This window comes from Mustelus asterias, chromosome 13 (assembly GCF_964213995.1).
Source record: "Mustelus asterias chromosome 13, sMusAst1.hap1.1, whole genome shotgun sequence".
NCBI classification, from domain to species: domain Eukaryota; kingdom Metazoa; phylum Chordata; class Chondrichthyes; order Carcharhiniformes; family Triakidae; genus Mustelus; species Mustelus asterias.
Window position 1 is genome coordinate 79346603 of NC_135813.1, and position 19925 is coordinate 79366527.

General features: G+C 38.3%; 1 protein-coding gene across 16 annotated transcripts in view; it reads left to right on the forward strand.

Moving 5' to 3' along the window:
• The window catches only part of clip1a (CAP-GLY domain containing linker protein 1a), a 159344-nt gene that overhangs the window by 130220 nt on the left and 9199 nt on the right, over window positions 1–19925 (forward strand). For 9 of the 16 annotated variants that reach the window (XM_078227070.1, XM_078227064.1, XM_078227063.1 and 6 more), the window contains 4 exons: window positions 2142–2194; window positions 5238–5258; window positions 13880–13997; window positions 17116–17275. In XM_078227070.1, the coding sequence (XP_078083196.1) occupies window positions 2142–2194; window positions 5238–5258; window positions 13880–13997; window positions 17116–17275 (352 nt within the window). Of the gene's footprint in view, window positions 1–2141; window positions 2195–5237; window positions 5259–8841; window positions 8973–13879; window positions 13998–17115; window positions 17276–19925 lie in introns of those variants that run through there. The other 7 variants (XM_078227066.1, XM_078227076.1, XM_078227065.1 and 4 more) reach the window with 2 other exon arrangements.

A 19925-nucleotide genomic window follows, 5' to 3' on the forward strand; every position in this document is an offset into this window, starting at 1 on the left:
GCACAAGGAGGCCATTTGGCCCATCGAGCCTGCGCCATAGACGTGTATTTACTCACTTTTTCAATTCCCCGTGAAATACATTCATAAAAAGTAACAGTATCATACCAGTGTTGAATCATTTTGATCAACTTGCTGTTGTTAAATTGTAGAATTTACGACACAGGAGGCCAGTCAGCACAAACATGCTTGCCGTGGGGCTAGCTCTTCAAATTGATCTGTATATTTTAATCTATTGTAAGTGTATATTGTACAATAATTTATAAGTCAGGGCTTGATTTATACTCTTTATCTTCTTGAGTTATGAGTAAATACACAGGTATCAAAATGATGGCATTTTTTTCTTTCAAATTCATGCCAAAAAAATTGTCCACTGATTTGTACTCCATAAGCAGCAATTTTAACTAAATTTGCATATTTTAGCAACATTGCTGAGTTTAATGAGAATTCTTTTTAAAAACCAGATCCTGTTTTTTGCACCATTTGCAATCTTGGTGACTACACTTTTAATGCTGCAGCACTTGAGGCAAATAAAGCTTGTTATAGAAATGTATTACCATTGGAAGTGGTCTTTTGAGCATAGGTATCATTTTATATCATAGAATGGTCACCATTCACCCTGTTATATCTGTGCTGACTGTCTGCAAGAGCAAATCTACCTGTTCCACTTCAGATCCTTTTCTCCACAGTCTTGTACATTTTTTTCTCTTCAGTTGCTTATCCAATTCCCTTTTTGTCAGCCATGATTGAATCGGCTTTCACTATACTCTCAGGGCATACATTCCAGATCCTAACAATTTGCTGTGGGGAAAAAACTGTTTGTTCTTGAGTCACCATTGCTTCTTTTGCCAATTACCATGGAGTGGTTCTCAACACTTCCGCCAATGGGAACGTTTCTCCCCATCTACTCCTATGATTTTGAACACCTGTATCAAAGCTTTCAACCTTCTCTTCTCTAAGGAGAACAAGCCCAGCTTTTCTAATCGATGTACATAAATGAAGTCCCTCATTCCTGGAACCATTCTTGTAAACCTTTTCTGCACCTTTTCTAATGCCGTCACATCCTTCCTAAAATGTAGGCCCCAGACTTGGACACAATACTCCAGCTGAGGCCAAACTAGTTTATTATAAAGGTTCATCATAAGTTAATTTGTTCTGTACTCTATGCCTCTATTTATAAAGGACAAGACCCCATATGCCTATTAAATCACTTTCTCAACTGCATTCTTCTTCCCAAAATGTATCCATTCACTGCATTAAATTTCACCTGCCATGTGAAACTGCAAAGATGCAGGTAACATGCAACATTGTGGAAGTTAAATTTGAATACAGCTTGTTTTCAAACTGGTTAAAATCTTTAAATATGGCCGGCACGGGGGTACAGTGGTTAGCACTGCTGCCTCAAAGCGCCAGACATTAGGTTCAATTCCTGGCCTGGGTCACTGTCTGTGCGGAGTCTGCATGTTCTCCCCGTGTTTCCTCTGGGTGCTCCGCTTTCCTCCCACAGTCTGAAAGATGTGCTGGTGAGGTGCATTGGCCATGTTAAATTCTCCCCGTGTACCTGAACAGGCACCGGAGTGTGGCAACTTGGGGATTTCCACAGTAACTTCATTGCAAAGTTATTGTAAGCCTACTTGTGACACTAATAAATTAACTTTAAACTTCACTTTCATACGAGCATTATCTACTTCAACTGCTCCTCTTCCACTCATCAGCTGCTGAAACCCTCAATCATATTACTCCACAGCCTATTCCCCATACCCCTGAAAATGTTTCTTTTTCAGCTAACAATCCAGTTTTGAAAGCTTCAATTGATCCTGCTTCCATTCGAGCATAATTTTCCTTACAAGCCAGAATAGATTTATGTAGAAATAAATAGCAATATGTGAGTGCCTGCTTCTGTGCTGCTTCTTACAATACGTGTGACGTTTATCTTATTAACTTAGCAATTAAATATTCAGGAATTGTAGTGGTAATTAAGGTGATAAACATGTAGACATTGGATAATGTTAATGACATCAGTATTTCACTTCTGGTTGTAGATTCTTTTAAATATATCTCATTGGAGCTCAAGTATTTAGACAACAAATATAAGCTGTCAACCTTGAACACCTTGGTAACAAAGATTTTATTTTTTACTTCAGCTCGAAGAAGAGCGATCTGCACTCAATAATCAGCTACTAGAAATGAAAAAGAGGTAAGCACTCCTAATTGTGTATCACAATATTGTGTATGTGCACACCAAAACTATCCCAGAGCATCAGGAGGTGTATAATCATATTAGTAGTTAACCAAATCAGCTTGTAAATAATGCAGAAATATTTTCCTGTTATATATGAATGACTGTAAGTGGTGGAAAAAGATATACTTTAACGGACTGATTGGATTGCTCTACAGGGAACAGACATGGACTTGATAGGCCTAATGGTCACCACCTGTGAGATAATGACTCTTTTTAAATTGCCCCCAACACAGTATACTATGACAGACAATATATTCACTTTGTGCATAACACTTTTACCCAGTAATTTTCAAGTTATTTCATAAATTTGTTGATCAAGTAATTTAATTTTAACCAGGATAAACTCCTTTCGCCATGTTAATTTGAACTAAAACATAAAATCAAACCAATTTCATAGTCACCTCACACGGGGGTATTATAATTATATTTTGCTAGAGATAGAAATATTAATGAATCCAAAATTGTTTTCAAATAACAAATTCTCATTTTAATGGGAAGTTTTTCCTGTGCATTTACTATTATTAAGTATTATTAAGTGTTCAATTTCTGCTTTCAGGGTTTGGGGTGAGGCAATATTGCTTTTTCCTTTGTTACTAAGTTAGCTGGTTTTAAAAAAAATCCTGAATCGTAATTTGATGGGAATTCTTTCACTGCATAAATTAGGACAAAATTACTGTCGATCTGGCTATTTTTATGGCAGTCAGTCTCACCATTTTCATGTAGACACCCAAAAATGGAACCACTCTGAAAATACTCAATTACATCAGTGCTGGAAAGCAGAGATTGATTTTAAATTTAATGTGCACCTTCCATTCCAAAATGTACAATTCAACAGTTGTACAATATTTTATGCTCAGCCTCTGTTAAGAATCTGATATTATGAAATAGTAATTGGATGTGTTTTTATTTCTTCAGAGACTAGCTTTGATGCATCACCATTAAACTCCACAAGTGTAAAATTAATAGACTAGAAATTTAGGTTTAATGTTTGGAATATTTCTGTGGCTAGCCCACTGCAAAATTAAGGAAGATGACTTTAACTAAGTATAAGTGAAGTAATTTGAGCATTGTAACATTCATTAGGTTATTTGTCTTGTTTCTGAAACGCCAATCACTGCTACCAGACATTCATAGGCTTATTTGGTATTCACACTTTAATGTTAAAACAATGAAGAAACCTAAATAAATATGTTATGAGACCAAAGCACTGCGAATGCAGGAAATCGGAAATAAAGGCAGAAAATACTCGACATACTCAGCAGGTTTGGCAACATCTAAAGGAGAGAGAAATAAAATTCGCATTTCAGGTCAAGTGACCCTTTGTCAGAACTGTTCTGATATACCGGTCATTGTCATGAAACATTAAACCTGTTTCTCTCTCCATAGATGCTGCCAGATTTGATGTGCATTTCCAGCATGTTCTGTAAATAAATAGATTGTTGGGGGTTGAACTCCAGTGTAGGAATTTAGAAATGTTTAACTTTTTCTGGTTAATGCAATAAAACCAGTTATGTGAAAGCACAGCTGTATCAAGATTATATATTAACTTGCAATCACTTGTGTTTGATTAAATTATTTGAATAAGCTAAGAAGAAATTTTTCAGATGAACAAAACTCATTTGCACTTGATCACAATGCAGAAATGACATATTTCTTTGTGAAATAAAATGTAATGCAAGTTTTAAAATGGTGAGGAATAGGTTTACTCAAACAAATTCCCCTGCTATGTGCTGTGACCCAGATCTTGCTCTGTTGAGATTAAATCAAACTCAAAACATTACATTTTACCGAAGGAGAGATGATTTTGCTTCTGCTTCATGTTTATGAACGTTTGGTAGAATACAGCCAATTGAATTGGAATGAAGCTGGAATGTGACCCATGGGGGTGCGATGTTATGTTCTCTAAATTTGTGGGTATAGCATAGAAAAGTAGACCAAACTTGCTAATTTGATCAATTCGATTTAGAATGCGTTTCCTGAAGGAAAAATAGTGACATTCTACTTGTGTGGAAAATGCAATGTTATGAGCAAAATTCCATTTGCAATACAGCAAGATCAGGTCAAAACGTGTAGCTGAGTCTTCTATTTCTGCATACTAAATTCCATCATTTTTAAAATTGGGTCAATATATTATTTTTCCAAGTTCCTTTTTAAATTCCAGGTCAGTAAAATATTTCATCAGTTATGTGGGTCACTGTTGAAAAAATGTATAAATCCTTTGAGAACCGTTTTTCTTTAAAAGAGCTCAGGAAAGTATCTTCCTTCACAACCTTTTCCTAAAATCTTACTTTAAAATATAGCATGCTGGCTGCTTCAGCCTAGCTAAAAATGAATACTTAGATCATGTTTGTTTGTTAGTATTGTCCAATCAAAATGGCAAATTCTATCCTTTTAATGTTTGGCGAGGAAAATGATGCAGGCCTCAAATCATTAAAACAAAAGGCAGCAATTAAATTTACATTGTTGTGAAGCAGAAAACTGATCATCTCTGACTTTCCAAACATCGAGTGAACCTGTGTTGTAAATGTTGTAAACATGTGACTATAGAATGTTAATCTTTGATGGATAAATGGATATCTATTTTAATGAACATTGACTTGTGTTTCTGTGCTAACGCAAGCTTGTCAAACAAGTCAGTGTGGCTTGCAAAGTGTCATTGTGTCTCTGCACTACTTACAAAACCTCATCTCACTCCTTTCTCTCTCCTTCTCCTAATTTTGCTTTCCTTGCTAAATCTGTCTGTCTTTGATGGTAAGACTGAAAAAAGTCTATCCACGTTACAATAAGTAGCCAAAACCAATCGAACCATAATATATTTTTGTACATACTATGGCTGCAACCTTCCTTTTACTGTGTCTTGCTTCTGTGTGATTTATTTCGAGCAGCTTTTTAACGAAATAAACCATTTAATGCGGAATTATGTAACTTCCTGGATTGTAATTTGCATTTTTCTTCCATGTTTCTAACTTGTGCTTCTTGTTATCTTGCATTTTTAAAGCTTCCCCAATAACACTTCAAGGTATTTGCTTCATGACTAGACTTTTTTCTTACTTTCATAGTAAGAGGAGAATCTGGGTGATGCAAGGAACCTTTGATACAAATTTCAAAAACAAAAAGCACTGCTAAATTTTGGAGAAATATTAACAATTAGTCTAAATAGTGTTACTTAAAAAAAAATACTTGTTGGGATTCTTGCATAGTTGCAGATAATGCTGGTATTTTGAGGACCTAGTCATTAAATTTCAAGCATCCAATCTGATTATTCGGAGTTTTAGGTTCAGAGTACTTGTTAGATATGTCGATCTAAATTCTCTAATTCAATGGTCAGATTTGTATAGCAATTACCATAGCTACCCGTTTAAGTTGTTATAGGGCGTAATAGTTCGGAAAATATATTCACAGCAAAATACTTTTATACAATCAGCCCTAAAGTGGACTCTAACCTTTTTAATCGCCCGACGGCATGTTCTGTAAACATTTTCTTTAACCGGGGAAACTAAACTGCACAAGATATCTCTACAATTAAAGTTCAATTTTGAAATCTGGTCAATTGCTTATGACATTTCCATGGCCAAAACATCAGGAGAACATTGTATTCCATTGAGTATATGATCTCCTCGTGCTATGTTTATCCACATCATCTTCAACCCCATCCCAAACTATCTTATTTATCTGGGAGTTCTTTGACGGAATCACTAGACTGTTATTTCTTGAGACGTTTCTAAATTACTGAGGAGAAAAAAAATTCCATTTGCCATCTGACTGATTAAGAATAACACGCATGCTAAATTGAAATGATTACTTGATTTGGAAAGGCAAGTCTGATTCAGTAGTTTGAATGCTGTCCTTTCCTTTCATCTCTGGGACTTGTGTTTAATTTCTGCCGACTGGGTGATGACCTCTCTCTGAAAGCTGTAAAGGAGTCCTAAAGGAAATGTGTTTGGAAAATCTGAAGTCAGTCCTCAGACACACACACAGATAGATGATGTGCAAAATTGGAGTGTTGCACACTAATGCCAGAGAGGTTGGTGGGGGATTTTCCTGCTTTGGGTTAAGGTGACGTAGAGGAAACTTTATTCACTGTTCCACATTGTTTGTGAGTCACATGTGGCTGATGGCAAAAACGAGTAACATTGTGATTCTTTATTAGTAAGAAGTTTAACAACACCAGGTTAAAGTCCAACAGGTTTATTTGGTAGCAAAAGCCACACAAAAGCTGGCATCTCACATCATTCTTTATTAGCCCATTGATGATGCACATTGAAAATTCAGCCACACGCTGCTTTATTTTCTGACCTTTAAAAATAATTGCTGGAAATGTCATATAAAATAAGCTTGAATTTCCAATATGCACATCTGCTGGAGACACAAAATCATAAAATGATCCCTCAGCTGTGTGGAAAAGTGCAAAGTTTTCCAGAGAAACGGCGAACTTCACAACAATGACACTCCAGGTGCTATACTACCATGGATCTGTTCATATTTTGAAGTGACAAGTTGCTTTTTAAATCTGTCCCGAAGTCAGTTTAAATCATGAAGCATTGAATTTGTTTTTGAAGGGATTTGGACATTGAGATATTTATTTGGGTTCTAGCACAAGAATTATAAAATCTCAAGGTTGTTGACCTGTCTTCCAAAACACTGATTCAAAATTTTAAAAATACAGAGATTCACTGCACTTTCTATCAATTTGATATTTTAAATAACATTTCAAACGAAAATTATCAAATAATTTAAAAGCTGCAGCTGAACCTGGACTCTAATCCATTTTGTGAATTGTAGTACACTATTGATTCTTGATATGGCTACAAGATAACACCAAAAAGGGGTGCATTGTAACAATTAATAATTATAGGTATTTCCAGGCATAACTATGATCCAAGTATTCAAAACAAAGTAATGTATGCGCACACAGCCAATGAAGGTGATAAAAGCAAAATACTGTGGATGCTGGAATCTGAAACAAAAACAGAAAATGCTGGAAAATCTCAGCAGATCTGACAGCATCTGTGGGAAGAGAATAGAGTCAGTGTTTCAAGTCGAGATGACCCCTCGTCAGAGCAGAGTAATGAAGGTGAAACAAGTTAGTGTATCATAGAACCTGTACAAGGCAGAAAGAAGCCATTTGGCCCATTGAGCCTGCACTGACAACAATCCCACCCAGACCCTATCCCCGTAACCCCATATATTTATCCTGCTAGCCCCATGACACTAAGGGGCAATTTAACCTGGCCAGTCAACCCAACCTGCACATCTTTGAACTGTGGGAGGAAACCGTAGCACCCAGAGGAAGCCCACGCAGACACCGGGAGAACGTGCAAACTCCACACAGTGACAAACCCAGGTCCCTGGCAATGTGAGGCAGCAGTGCTAGCCATTGTGCCACCCATATATTTAATCTAATATAATTCAGAGACTTCAACAACATGTTGTTCTTTTTGCGCTATTGCTACATCCAAGGACACCTGATAGAAAAGCGAACCTGCCAATCCTTTTGTCAGCAATGTGTTTTTTGCCTATTTCTTTGTTATGTCCAGCATAATGTTATTTCCTAATGCAGCTTTCCAGCTGCTGAAGTGGCAACTGAACGCAGCTTGTGCTCTGTTGAGTGGCAGCCTCCACAGCAGTATCTTCAACAGAACGGCTGATTCTAAAATTGAAAGGCTGCTGCTTAAATTTACAGCTTGTCCTGCTGATATTAACAGGTGCTGTGTTCACCTGTACAGAAGACCATCTAAAGAAGCAAACTTTCTATTCATTTTAAAATCTGCCCTGAGATTAGAACAAACTAGTGGGATCACTGCAAGTGTGTGCATGTAAGCTTTAGCACTGATCTCTTTAACTGGAGAGTGTAGCTGCCACTGACTACGTACAGTTTTGATCGGGTGGCTGATATTGCAGGTGTTTCTGGAAGGGGATGTTGAGCAGACAGATTAGCTGTTTTACCACTTGTTAATCTTACTGGGCAAGAACAGTCAAAAGAAGTGAGTGCAGAAAAAACATAACTCTGCTGCTCTTGTTTGTTTACAATCATAGCAATTATATCATAAACCCTTACGTTCTTGCTTCTCAAATGTTGAGCCATTTTATCTATCCTTTTTGTCACTAATAGCTTTACTGTGAAGTCTTTTGATCAATTTCCTGCCCTCACTGAGCACTTTGTGAAATCTGTAGATCCCTGTTTAAAGCACAAGTTGCTGTTGTTGCACCTGGTGTATTTTTTTTACTGTTTTCATTTTTTGGTCTGCTGCGTCAACCCTTTGCTAATAAAACAAGTCAATTAATCATGCAAGGACAAAAATTGCAAAATCCTCGATAAACAGTTGTGATGTAGGTCAAATTATTGGACCAAAAGGTACATCCAAGATTTTTAAAAATTAACATGAAATGCACTGTTTGTAGTACTAATATGATTCTGCAAGGGTAATCATGTCACTTAATGAGTACCTTCTGATATTTGATTGTCCACAGCTAAAGCAGTTAGAATTCAGAAGCTGAAGGGCTGAAACGTCTGCTAAAAAATGATGAAATTATTGATTGTGTTAAAAATGTGAACAAATATAAGACTTTTATGTACCTATTCTTGCGAAATGTCATTTCAGAATAGTTGCTGATTTGACGTTATCTCAATTGATGATCCAACTTGGGCAGGAATTGGGCAGATAACAGGAAGAAAGGGTAGGACCTTTAACACCCAATTGAATATGAAGTGTTAATTATGGGGATGCAGAGTAACTTGGCAATTCAGGGATCCAGAAAATTGAAAGAGGATCAACGGTGTGGCTCATTTTCTTTTTTTAAAAACTAGTGAGTTGTCATCTTCCAACTCCCCCCTTCGAATTCTGTTTGAGTTAATTAAATTAAGGTATATATTGTGACGGATTTATTCTCTTTGAATTGGCAAAATCAGGTCAAGAAACGTTCAAGATCTGAAAAGATAAATGAGCAACCAGGGTTGCTAATATTTGCTTGGCAACCTTGCTTATAAAATATAGAAAGCGACTGTCTCCATCAAACACTCCCAGGATAGATACAGCACAGGGTTAGATACAGAGTAAAGCTCCCTCTGTCCCCCATCAAACACTCCCAGAACAGGTACAGCACGGGGTTAGATACAGAGTAAAGCTCCCTCTACACTGTTCCCATCAAACACTCCCAGGACAGGTACAGCACGGGGTTAGATAGAGTAAAGCACAGTCATTTCATTTTCATAGTTTCGTTGGACACAGTTTCCTTTCGATCATATCCAAAATTCCTACACTATGCAATGTTGATATTCTAATATTAAGCAATATTTTTCTCATAAATCTCATTCCAGCTGTATTTGGAACTATATCCTTAAAAAAAAACCTTTGCCTATATGTTTTGGTGTAAGGATTTTCATGTTGATTTGCCCAGGTAATAGACCTCCTGATGGTAGTCTGCAAGAATGATAAACTTGTATAGGGGGGATAATGCTGTTGTGGTAATAACACTGGTGTAGTAATCTTGAGACCCAAGCTAACGTTCTGGGTACATGGGTTCAAATCCCACAATGGCATTCATTTAATAAAATCTGGAATTGAAAGCTACTCTCAGTAATGGTGATCCTATCATCAATTGTCAACTATTGCGCTTCAGGGAAAGAAATTTGCCATCTTTAACTAGTCTAGCCTACATGCATCTCCAGACCCACAGCAATGTGGGTGACTCTTAACTGCCTTTTGAAGTAGCCTAGTGAGCCAATGTGTTCAAGAGAAATTAAGAACTTGTACAAGGAACAAATATTGGCCTTGCCAGCATGCCCAAATCCCATGAAAGAAAAAAATTAATCTTTCCATCTGAAAGCAAATTTTGTTTTCAGAATTTTAGAAGTCCTCTGATAGTTCGGCAAACAGGAATTTAAACTTTTGAACTTTATTTAACTAACTTTGCTAATTTTCACAAAGCAATTAAAAGTTTATTAGTCACAAGTAACACTGCAGTGAAGTTATTGTGAAATTCTGCTAGTCGCCACAGTCTGGTGCCTGTTCTGATCAATGCACCTAACCAGCACGTCTTTCAGAATGTGGGAGGAAACTGGAGCACCCAGAGGTAACCCACGCAGACACGGGGAAAACGTGCAAACTCCAAACAGACAGTGACCCAAGCCGGGAATCGAACCCGGGTCCCTGGCGCTATGAAGCAGCAGTGCTAACCACTGCTACCGTGCAGCCCCAAGTAGTTAGAGTTTAAAGTAAGCCTTCACCACTTGCAGATATATTTTATTAAAATATTGGAGCATTGTTAATGCCTGCTATAATTGCATTTAAGTAACCTTGTCCTAAATCTCAGACAGCACTGCAGCATCGTGTGCCAAATTATCATCAAGCTATACCAATTTAGTAATCTTATCACATGGAACTAGGCTACTCCGCAGTGCGTTTACATTAATTATTGAACTGTTTTAATACTTTGCGAAAGATTTTAAAGAAAGCATTTGTTTATTTTTAATTTTGTTGTATATTTTTTCTCAAAGACTGTAAAGCTATATAGACTGGTTGAGTGAGTGGGCAGATTGAGCACAGTGCGGAGTGTGAGGTTATTCACTTTGATCTTAAGAATAGAAAAGCAGAATTTGTTTTAGTCATGAGACTTGTAATGCTGATGTGCAGAGAGAGTTGCATGTTCTCGTAGAAGGAACACAAAGTTAGCCTGCAAGGGTACAGCAAGCAATTGTGAAACCTTTATTGCAAGGGGAATATAGAAGTTTTGCTACAATTGTACAGCACTTTGCTAAGACTACACGTAGAATGCTGTGTGCAATTTTGGTCTCTATATATGCAGAAGGATATACTTACATTGGAGCGATACAGCGAAGGTTCACTAATCCGGGCCTGGGGGTTGAGAGTGTTGGTCTTATGACAAGAGGCTGAATAAATTGGACTTATATTCTCTGGGGTTTAGAGGAATGGGAGATGATCTCAATGAAAGATTCAAGATTATGAAGGGGCTTGACTGGGTATATAGAGATGTTGTTTGCCCTGGCTGGGACTCTAGGACAATGGGTACAGTTTTGTGATAAGGGGCTGATCATTTAGTTCTGAGATGAGGAGAAATTTCTTTGTGACCCTTTGGAATTCTCTACTTGAGAGAGTACTGGATTTTATTAAGACTGAGATAGACCGACTTTTGTTTTCTCAGGGAATCGAGGGATATGGGCAGCAGGGGGAAAGTGGTTCCGGAGCCCAAGATCAGCCATGATCACATTGATTGAGAAGCTTAGACAGGCTTATGATCTTCTCCTGTTACTTACGTTCTCTTTCATCCATTCATCAGCTTCCACAAAATAAGTTAGAACTGCAACCTACACCCAAACTTGCACCAGTGCGACACTCACCATCACTAAGAACAGGACTGAGATTGCAATAATTCATGTTTCAGATTTATTTTCCAATAAGGTTCTGGCCACTGCTTCATTTTACTTTTCTCCACATGGCTTGTCATGTTTTTGAAATGTGCAAAAAAAATACTGGCAATACAGTGCATGCTAACCTGATGGAGTGAATGTCTCCCCTCACTGATGAATTAGGGCAGCAACAAGCCAATTTCTTTGGGTACACAAAATATACAAGTTTTCCATTAGTGCAAAGTTCCTTATTGGAACAGCACCTTTTGACACTATTTCAGGGTTGAGTTTCCATGCAACAGCTATGCTGTGCTGAGCTGACGCCAACCTAAGTGAAAATTGTGTTCCGTATTCTAGTACCGATATTCATCATTTTCAAGAACATAATATTCAGAACCAAAAATATAGAAATAAAACTTGATACACAGTATGAATATTTTTATATTATATTTTGTTATTTTATTTTTATATGCATTCTTCATCCATTGGTAACTGGCTGCAAACAAATTTTTGTTATCTGATCATTTACCATCACTAGCTATTTCTAGCCTATAATGCATATACTCTGGAATCAAATGAAGAGGACTTTATTGAACATTTATACAATGCAAATTTATATAGGTAGGGTCTTCCTACTTTTTGGTCATAATAACATTACACCAGAAATCATTACTCAATTTAAACCATGTCCCAGCCAGTGTTTCTCTGTGGTTCAGGGGTATGTGGCCATGCAGCAATCACGGAAGAAACAGGCAATGCACAGGCAATCTTTAAGATGCATGCATGCGTTGCCGGTTGTCAATTTTATAGAGACTGCATGGTACAAAGGAAAGCCGCACATAACAAACAGAAGTTGCAGGGAACATTGGTCCCGGCACCAGAACAATGACTTAACATGTACCAACATTTTTTCATTTCCCACCAGAAAAATCAACTCTTGCAATTTTTAAAATATAGATAAAGTAATTTAGTTAATAGTACCCATTTCACTTGTGCTTGTACTAGGATCAGGAGGGTGGCTGACATTGGGGCCTCAAGTTACACAACAGCTTGTCAACCACATGAGGTTCTACGCTGCATTGAATATACACGTTGCACAAAAGAATAGAAATGTATTGAGCAGAAAAGAGGACTCCAAGCAGACCAGAAGAAGTTATAAAAGTTTTTAAAATTTACCAATGGATAGGAATAAACACATTTAATTTATAAATTACAAAACATTTAGAAAATATTTACCCAAATGAATGAGTGATCTTTGAAATGTTTTAGAATATACTTACGTTATCACAAGATTGCATACAGTGGAGGAAACCAAATTTACTGCCTTAGTTACCAATCTTTTTCTGTTTATCTCTGATATTTTAAATAAATTTGCACTGGGAAATAAATACAAATGGCTGTAAGGTGGGACCAGGGTCACTTATGACAAACGTTGTGTTCTATTGCTTTAAAACCCAGATTCTCCACTTAATTTTCTCATTCCTGTTTATGACTGATAGCATGGAAATCAATTTAGCAATTTATATTGCCTTCTCCGCTCAAAGAATTGGTTTCATTTCGTTCAGCATGCTGTGTGTCTTAATGAACCTGCTCTGCCTGCTGGATCTGGATGCTTCCTCGTCCAAGCTGAAATCTGTGTAATTGTAATTATTTATCGTCTCTTTATTTGAAAGATCAGGTCAGTACCAATTTCAGAGAGGGAACATGCAGATATCAGCAGGAGTCACAACAGATACTTATTTGCATGGCACTGGTAATTGCAGTGAAGCTATGCATGTCATCGTTGTTGCTTGGCATCATGTGCCTTTAATGAATGTCAGACTCTTAAGTTAGGATTTTGTGTCTTTTGTGTTAAATCGTTTTAACTGTAAAATATACAGTTTTGTTAAATTGAACAGTAGTGTGCTTTATGAGTAACATGGATACAGTCATTGGTATGCAAAACTATGCATGTTCAGATCACAGAGTGCAATTTGGTGTCAGTGTGGCCCGATCTACTTTGGAATAGTTTTTATGTCTTACTGCAGTTCTAAAATGTCAAAATATTGACACAACAAACAGTGAAAATGTAAGTATGAGATTTCCTATTTCTAAAACGAAGTACAAAAATATTTTAATGAGTAACACCTGCATACTGAATTTTGATAGTGGCTTGATTTGGATAATTTTGGACAATTGTATGCTGCTGTATACCAGTGAATGTGAAACTTAAATTTAGTCTTTTTAAACATCTGTGGTTTGATGTTTTTCTGAGACATTTCATTTTTCTGCAGAGAATCTTTATTAAAAAAAGAGTTTGATGAAGACAAAAAATCCTTACAGAAATCCGTCACTACTACTAGTGCCTTGATCACAGATAGAGACAAGGAGCTTGAGAAACTCAGGAATGAGGTAAGTTACTTACCTAAGTAGATGATTATAGTCTGGAATATGCAAGTATTCCACAAATAGTAAAATAAAAGAGCTTCATTAAATGTCTTACTTGCAATTAATCATAAAGATGTTTACTGATCACTAGTAGCGTTGCTCACAGTTTAAAACGCATTCACCCAGCATTGGTTGAGTGGCGTGGGGAGTGGTTGAGAAGCCAGATTAATTTGATAATACACTTTATATTCCAGTGAGAATCTCGGTATTATCTTTCCAAGTGGTAAATGTGATAAATTCATACAAGGGTGAGGCTGAAAGAGCTTTTAGGTTTTGTGCAGATAAATAGAGCTGATTAACCATCCTTCTACTGTCGGTCCATCTGTGTTTCTAGACACCATGTAGCTCAGTGGTTTAAAAAGAAACGTCACCATATCTTAAAGCACAATAAGAAATTGATTTTGACTAGATACTGTGGATTTGTTTGGAGAATAATGGCACAGTGGTTTGCACTGCTGCCTCACAGCGCCAGGGACCTGGGTTCAATTCCCAGTTTGGGTCACTGTCTGTACAGAGTCTGCACGTTCTCCCCATGTCCTCCCAGTGTCTGCGTGGGTTTCCTCCAGGTGCTCCGGTTTCCTCCCACAGTCCAAAGATGTGTGGTTAGGTGCATTGGCCATGCTAAATTCTCCCTCAGTGTACCCGAACAGGCTCCGGAGTGTGGCGACTAGGGGATTTTCACAGTAACTTCATTGCAGTGTTAATGTAACCTACTTGTGACACTAATAAATAAACTTTAAAACTCTTATTAAAATGAGTAATTAACCATTTTTTATTTCTGCACTTTTATTTTAAAAATTCTGTTGTTGACTATGGTAAACATGAAGACCCTAGCTTTCCTGACTGGGGCCTTGTTGGAAACCCACCAAAAATTTATAGATTACCAACAGTTCTCGCAATCAGACAACCGAGGTGTTAAGTGTTCATTTCATCACCTGAGTGTAAGCTGGCTTATAAGAGTTTTTCAACCTGACCACACGAGGGAGCTGATTTCAAGTTGGTAGAGATATTTAATCAACAGTCACAATCTAGGTCAGTAATTTTGTCAGTATGAAAAAAGAAAGGCTTACCTTACCTCAGGACATCACAAAGCGATTTTTAGCAAAGTGTTTTTTTTTCCAATTTAATGTTGTAGTGTAGGAAATGTCTACAGAATGCTCCCACAAACAGCAACGTAATAATAACCAGCTAATCTATTTTTGTGATGTTGGTTGAGGGATAAGTACCGACCAGGACAAGTTCCCCTGCACTTCTTCAAAACGGGATCTTTTAAATCCACCTGAGGGGGAAGACTTGTTTTGATGTTTCATCCAAAAAACAGCACCTCTGACAGCATTACCTTGGCGTGTCAGCCTAGATTTTGTGCTCAAATCTCTAGGTTGAGAGTGCTACCCTTGAACCATAGCTGACGACATGCTCCCAAGTTACCATTTCTGCCCATGATGTTTAAAGAAATAATATGCAATTAAAGAAAATGAAAGCAACAAAAATGTATTAATGATTGCAACTGTCTGATTTTTCAAATAGAGACCAAATGTTCAGAACAGCTCTTCACATTTATTTTGGGAAGTTAATTGCTTTTGCCCCCTTCACCATGTTCCTCTCAAAAGTAGGCACTGGGACAATTATTGCATTGGAATTTGTGTTATTTTTACATTTTCTGCACTTCAGTGCTTTATCACTAATGCAAAAAGGCAAAACTTCAGATTCATTATTGGGTGCTTTCTTCGATTAAAGTGTTGATAAGCTTTTCACAAAAGCATTGATTTGTAAGTGAAACAAATTTTGACTCAAACAATTTAAATCAAGAGTTTCTCTTTAGACGTTGCTCTTTTTAAAAATAGCAAAGTATGAACTTTTAATTGTTGCAAACCGCTTCTGTCAGAAATGGAGTAAACATTTACGTGGATGTAATTTGAATGGGTTAAATTCTTGCGTGTGTCTACCCCCACCCCCCACTCCCATCCAATTATATTTTGGTGATATTTTCATTGATTTTTCACAAATGAAATATCTTTCCTGAATAACGTTATGGGCACATCACTCACATTTGAAATTGATTCTATATTTTAAATCATTCAGATGCATTCAATCAGAGTACCTCAGCGTAACTACTTTATTTTTCCTGGTGTGACAATAGATTATAGGAGGAACTTTCTCTTTTTCTGACAATGTGTTCAAGACAGGAGGGAAAAGCGGTGTGCAGCTCGCTGCTGACTTTTCCCACCATGTTTTTTGTCAACTAAATCCTGGAGGCGGGTGCCACAATGTCACGCTGGTGCCTGGCCCTCCAGCAACCTCAGCCCTGACAAATGGCAGAACTGAAAAGAATAAAAATGAAAAAAAGCATAAACACCCCACAGACTCTAACTCCCTCCTGCGGGGGAACCCCCCCCCCCCCCCCCCCCCCCCCCTCAACCTTTGGCAGTGCCAGGGTAATGCCCCGACATGACACTCTCCCCCTCGGGGGCTGTACTTGTGTGCCCCTGGCGGGGACTGTTCAGGTCCCCATTAGTCAGAACCTGTTGCAAACCCCACCAGTGGGTGGAGGGGAGTGGTGAATCCGTGCATGGGGGGAATAATACAGCGACGAAGCCTGCTAATATTTAAATATATGGGAATAGGGTTCCCAACCTTTTACGGTGAGAATCCCATTACATCATTGAAAATACCCCCCCCTACGTAGTTCAAGCTTAAATGGGCCTGCCAGCAATACATTCTTGCACCAGGGCAAACTTCTTTATAACCAATTTTTTGTGACCCACTGACTCAGTCGAAAGCTAGTAAATCTTGATATTGCCCCAAGGTAAATCTGAAAAAGCTTTCTTGGGGATCAAAGCTAAATGAAGGAGTCAATACCAAAAGCAACCCAGAAATCTTAATTAGGAGCAGTAAACATTTGTTGGGACAGTCTCATGAATGCTGAATTATTGTAGTTTGTGTTTCATGTACAGTTTACGGTCTTGAAATGTAAAAAATTTTGCATCACTAGAAATTCCTTTTTAAAATATTTTTAGTCAGCTTCTGGAACACACGCCATTGTCTACCATTTCAGTGATACCTGACTTTGTTTGGTTTGTAGATCACCGAGCTACGAAATGAAAATGCCATGGCAAAAAAATTGCAGTCAGTCGTCCAATCGTTGGAATCCGACAAAACAAAACTTGAACAAAAGGTGCAGAATTTGGAGAAGAAAATCAATGATAACAAAAGGCAGCTTGACAATGTCACATCCTCTTCGGGTAAATAGACATCAATAGTTCTTGATATTTGCTCTCCTGTTTTAATGCAGTAGTTTAATACCGTATATGAATATCAGCATGTATTTTAATCAATGCAACTTTGTATGATTATTATCGAGTTTAGTTTGAATGCTTTATTTTTCTACTTTTCAGTGTAAAATTAGGATTTTACTTTTGTTTAAGTTTACCTGCAAACGGTTATAATGACTTCTATGACTCAGATCCCATCTGATACGCACCCAAACCTTTGCTACTGCTGTGTCAGGGCTTCAAGGCAATTGATGAGTGGCCAGGGGGGATTTTCCTACTGTGATCTCCCACTATGGCATTGAGATTAAACTGGCCCATGTGTAGGGCATAAGAGATGCAAAACCCCTCTCGAAACACTAGGTAGAATCATAGAAACCCTACAGTGCAGAAGGAGGCCATTCGGCCCATCGAGTCTGCACCGACCACAATCCCACCCAGGCCCTACCCGCACATATTTACCCGCTAATCCCTCTAACCTATGCATCCCAGGACTCTAAGGGGCAATTTTTTTTTAACCTGGCCAATCAACCTAACCCGCACATCTTTGGACTGTGGGAGGAAACCGGAGCACCCGGAGGAAACCCACGCAGACACGAGGAGAATGTGCAAACTCCACACAGACAGTGACCCGAGCCGGGAGTGTGGTACATTGACACACAAAAGCTGGTAGTGTGGTACATTGACACACAAAAGCTGCTGTTATGTCATGATGGTGGGCCAGGGTTTTGGTGATGTTGGCTGCCAATAGACCTCCAGTGGAAAAAGCTGGTTTCACTTTCACTTACTGGCTCCCATTTACATGGTGAGGTGACAGCAATTTTAACCACAGGAAGTAGCTGCTGGCCTCCAGAAAGTCATGACACTCAGGCATGTACGGGAATTGAGAGTCTAGAGTGTCTCGTGATGGGAGCGGGGCCAGGTTAGTAGTGAGTGTGTGTGGGAGGGGAGACCTAAAACTTCCTTATGGGGCCCGTAGGAACACGCTATCTCTTCCTGACCCCACAAAAGAAAGTTTTTTAAAAAAGCTGGAGGGCTTTTTCAGCCACCTAGTCCTCTTCACATTAACCATTATTTGGTGAGCAAACTGCAACAGCTTTCCCCCCACAGGCTGGTTAAAATCATTGCCAGGGCCCAAGCAAGTTATTGGACTCCAATTAACAAATGCAAGTTGAGATCCAGTCAGCTTTGAATAGACCGTTTAGCTGCCTGGTCAGAACATCTATTAGAAGCAAAAATGGAAGGGAAGTAACCCAAGGCATTTTAACTGTCGATTTACTTCCCCACTATCGCCACCCAGTTCCCATCTTGTTGGTATGGTTAAATTTCCTGCCCTTTTTTAAAAATACACAGTGGCAAAACAGTTCATGTTTCCAAAGTTTATATCTATCTTCACTTTAGTTAGACCAATTGGTTGTGGATATTTGATATTTTCCAAAATTTGGGGAAAATGAACAACTAATCTAAAATGAGATGTAAGCAAATGAGTTACATAAATAATATATTTGTCACAGAATCTCAAATGAATTATATGAAAACTGAAAAACATTGACCTCTCAAGGTGTTCACTTTCTCAGATGAATAAAGATGATGATGATTTTGTGTTTAGAATAGTAACTCTGGACATTTCAAACATTTTGCAGCTAATGTAGAGTGTGATAAGTGTGATCAGTGTGATACTATGATCTCGATAGAGACCAGTAACATTTTTTAGAAGTAGATGAAATTTTGAAATCCCAATTATTTACTCAAAGAATGAAGCAGAAGAATGTTTACTATATAAGAGCCAACAAAGCAAACACTAAATACTATTTATCCTACACTGGAACATCCAGAATTAACATGAATTAACACAAGCAAATTGTGGTTGAATAGAAACACTTAATTGCACCATAAATGATAGGTACAGCTAAAACAGATATCACACGTTGGCTCAGCAGTCCACTCTCAGTGATCACAGTGAGTCACAAAGTTCTTTAAACTGTCCTCCCTACAAGGAATTTCAGCTGCTTCCCTTGGAGATGGGCGGCACGGTAGCGCAGTGGTTAGCACTGCTGCTTCACAGCTCCAGGGTCCCGGGTTCGATCCCCGGCTCGGGTCACTGTCTGTGTGGAGTTTGCACATTCTCCTCGTGTCTGCGTGGGTTTCCTCCGGGTGCTCCGGTTTCCTCCCACAGTCCAAAGTTGTGCGGGTTAGGTTGATTGGCCAGGTTAAAAATTGCTCCTTAGAATCCTAAAATGCGTAGGTTAGAGGGATTAGCGGGTAAATATGTGGGGGTAGGGTCTGGGTGGGATTGTGGTCGGTGCAGACTCGATGGGCCGAATGGCCTCCTTCTGCACTGTAGTGTTTCTATGATTTCTATGAGATAACCTGATCCCCAGCTGACAGCAGCACACAACCACTGGCTTCACCACAAATGGCACACGTCTACAGAATCTGCTCCACTTGGTCTGATTGCTGTAGATTCACCAAGTAACAGAAACAGCTGCAGTAGCTTCTTCTCTCTGTTTATTCTCAGCATCTGGATCTATCCTCTTCTTGAATATTCAGCTTGTCTGCTCTGCTCCAGTGGGCTCAACAATTACTGCTGCATAGCTGGAATCTAATCTGTAACTTTTTATAG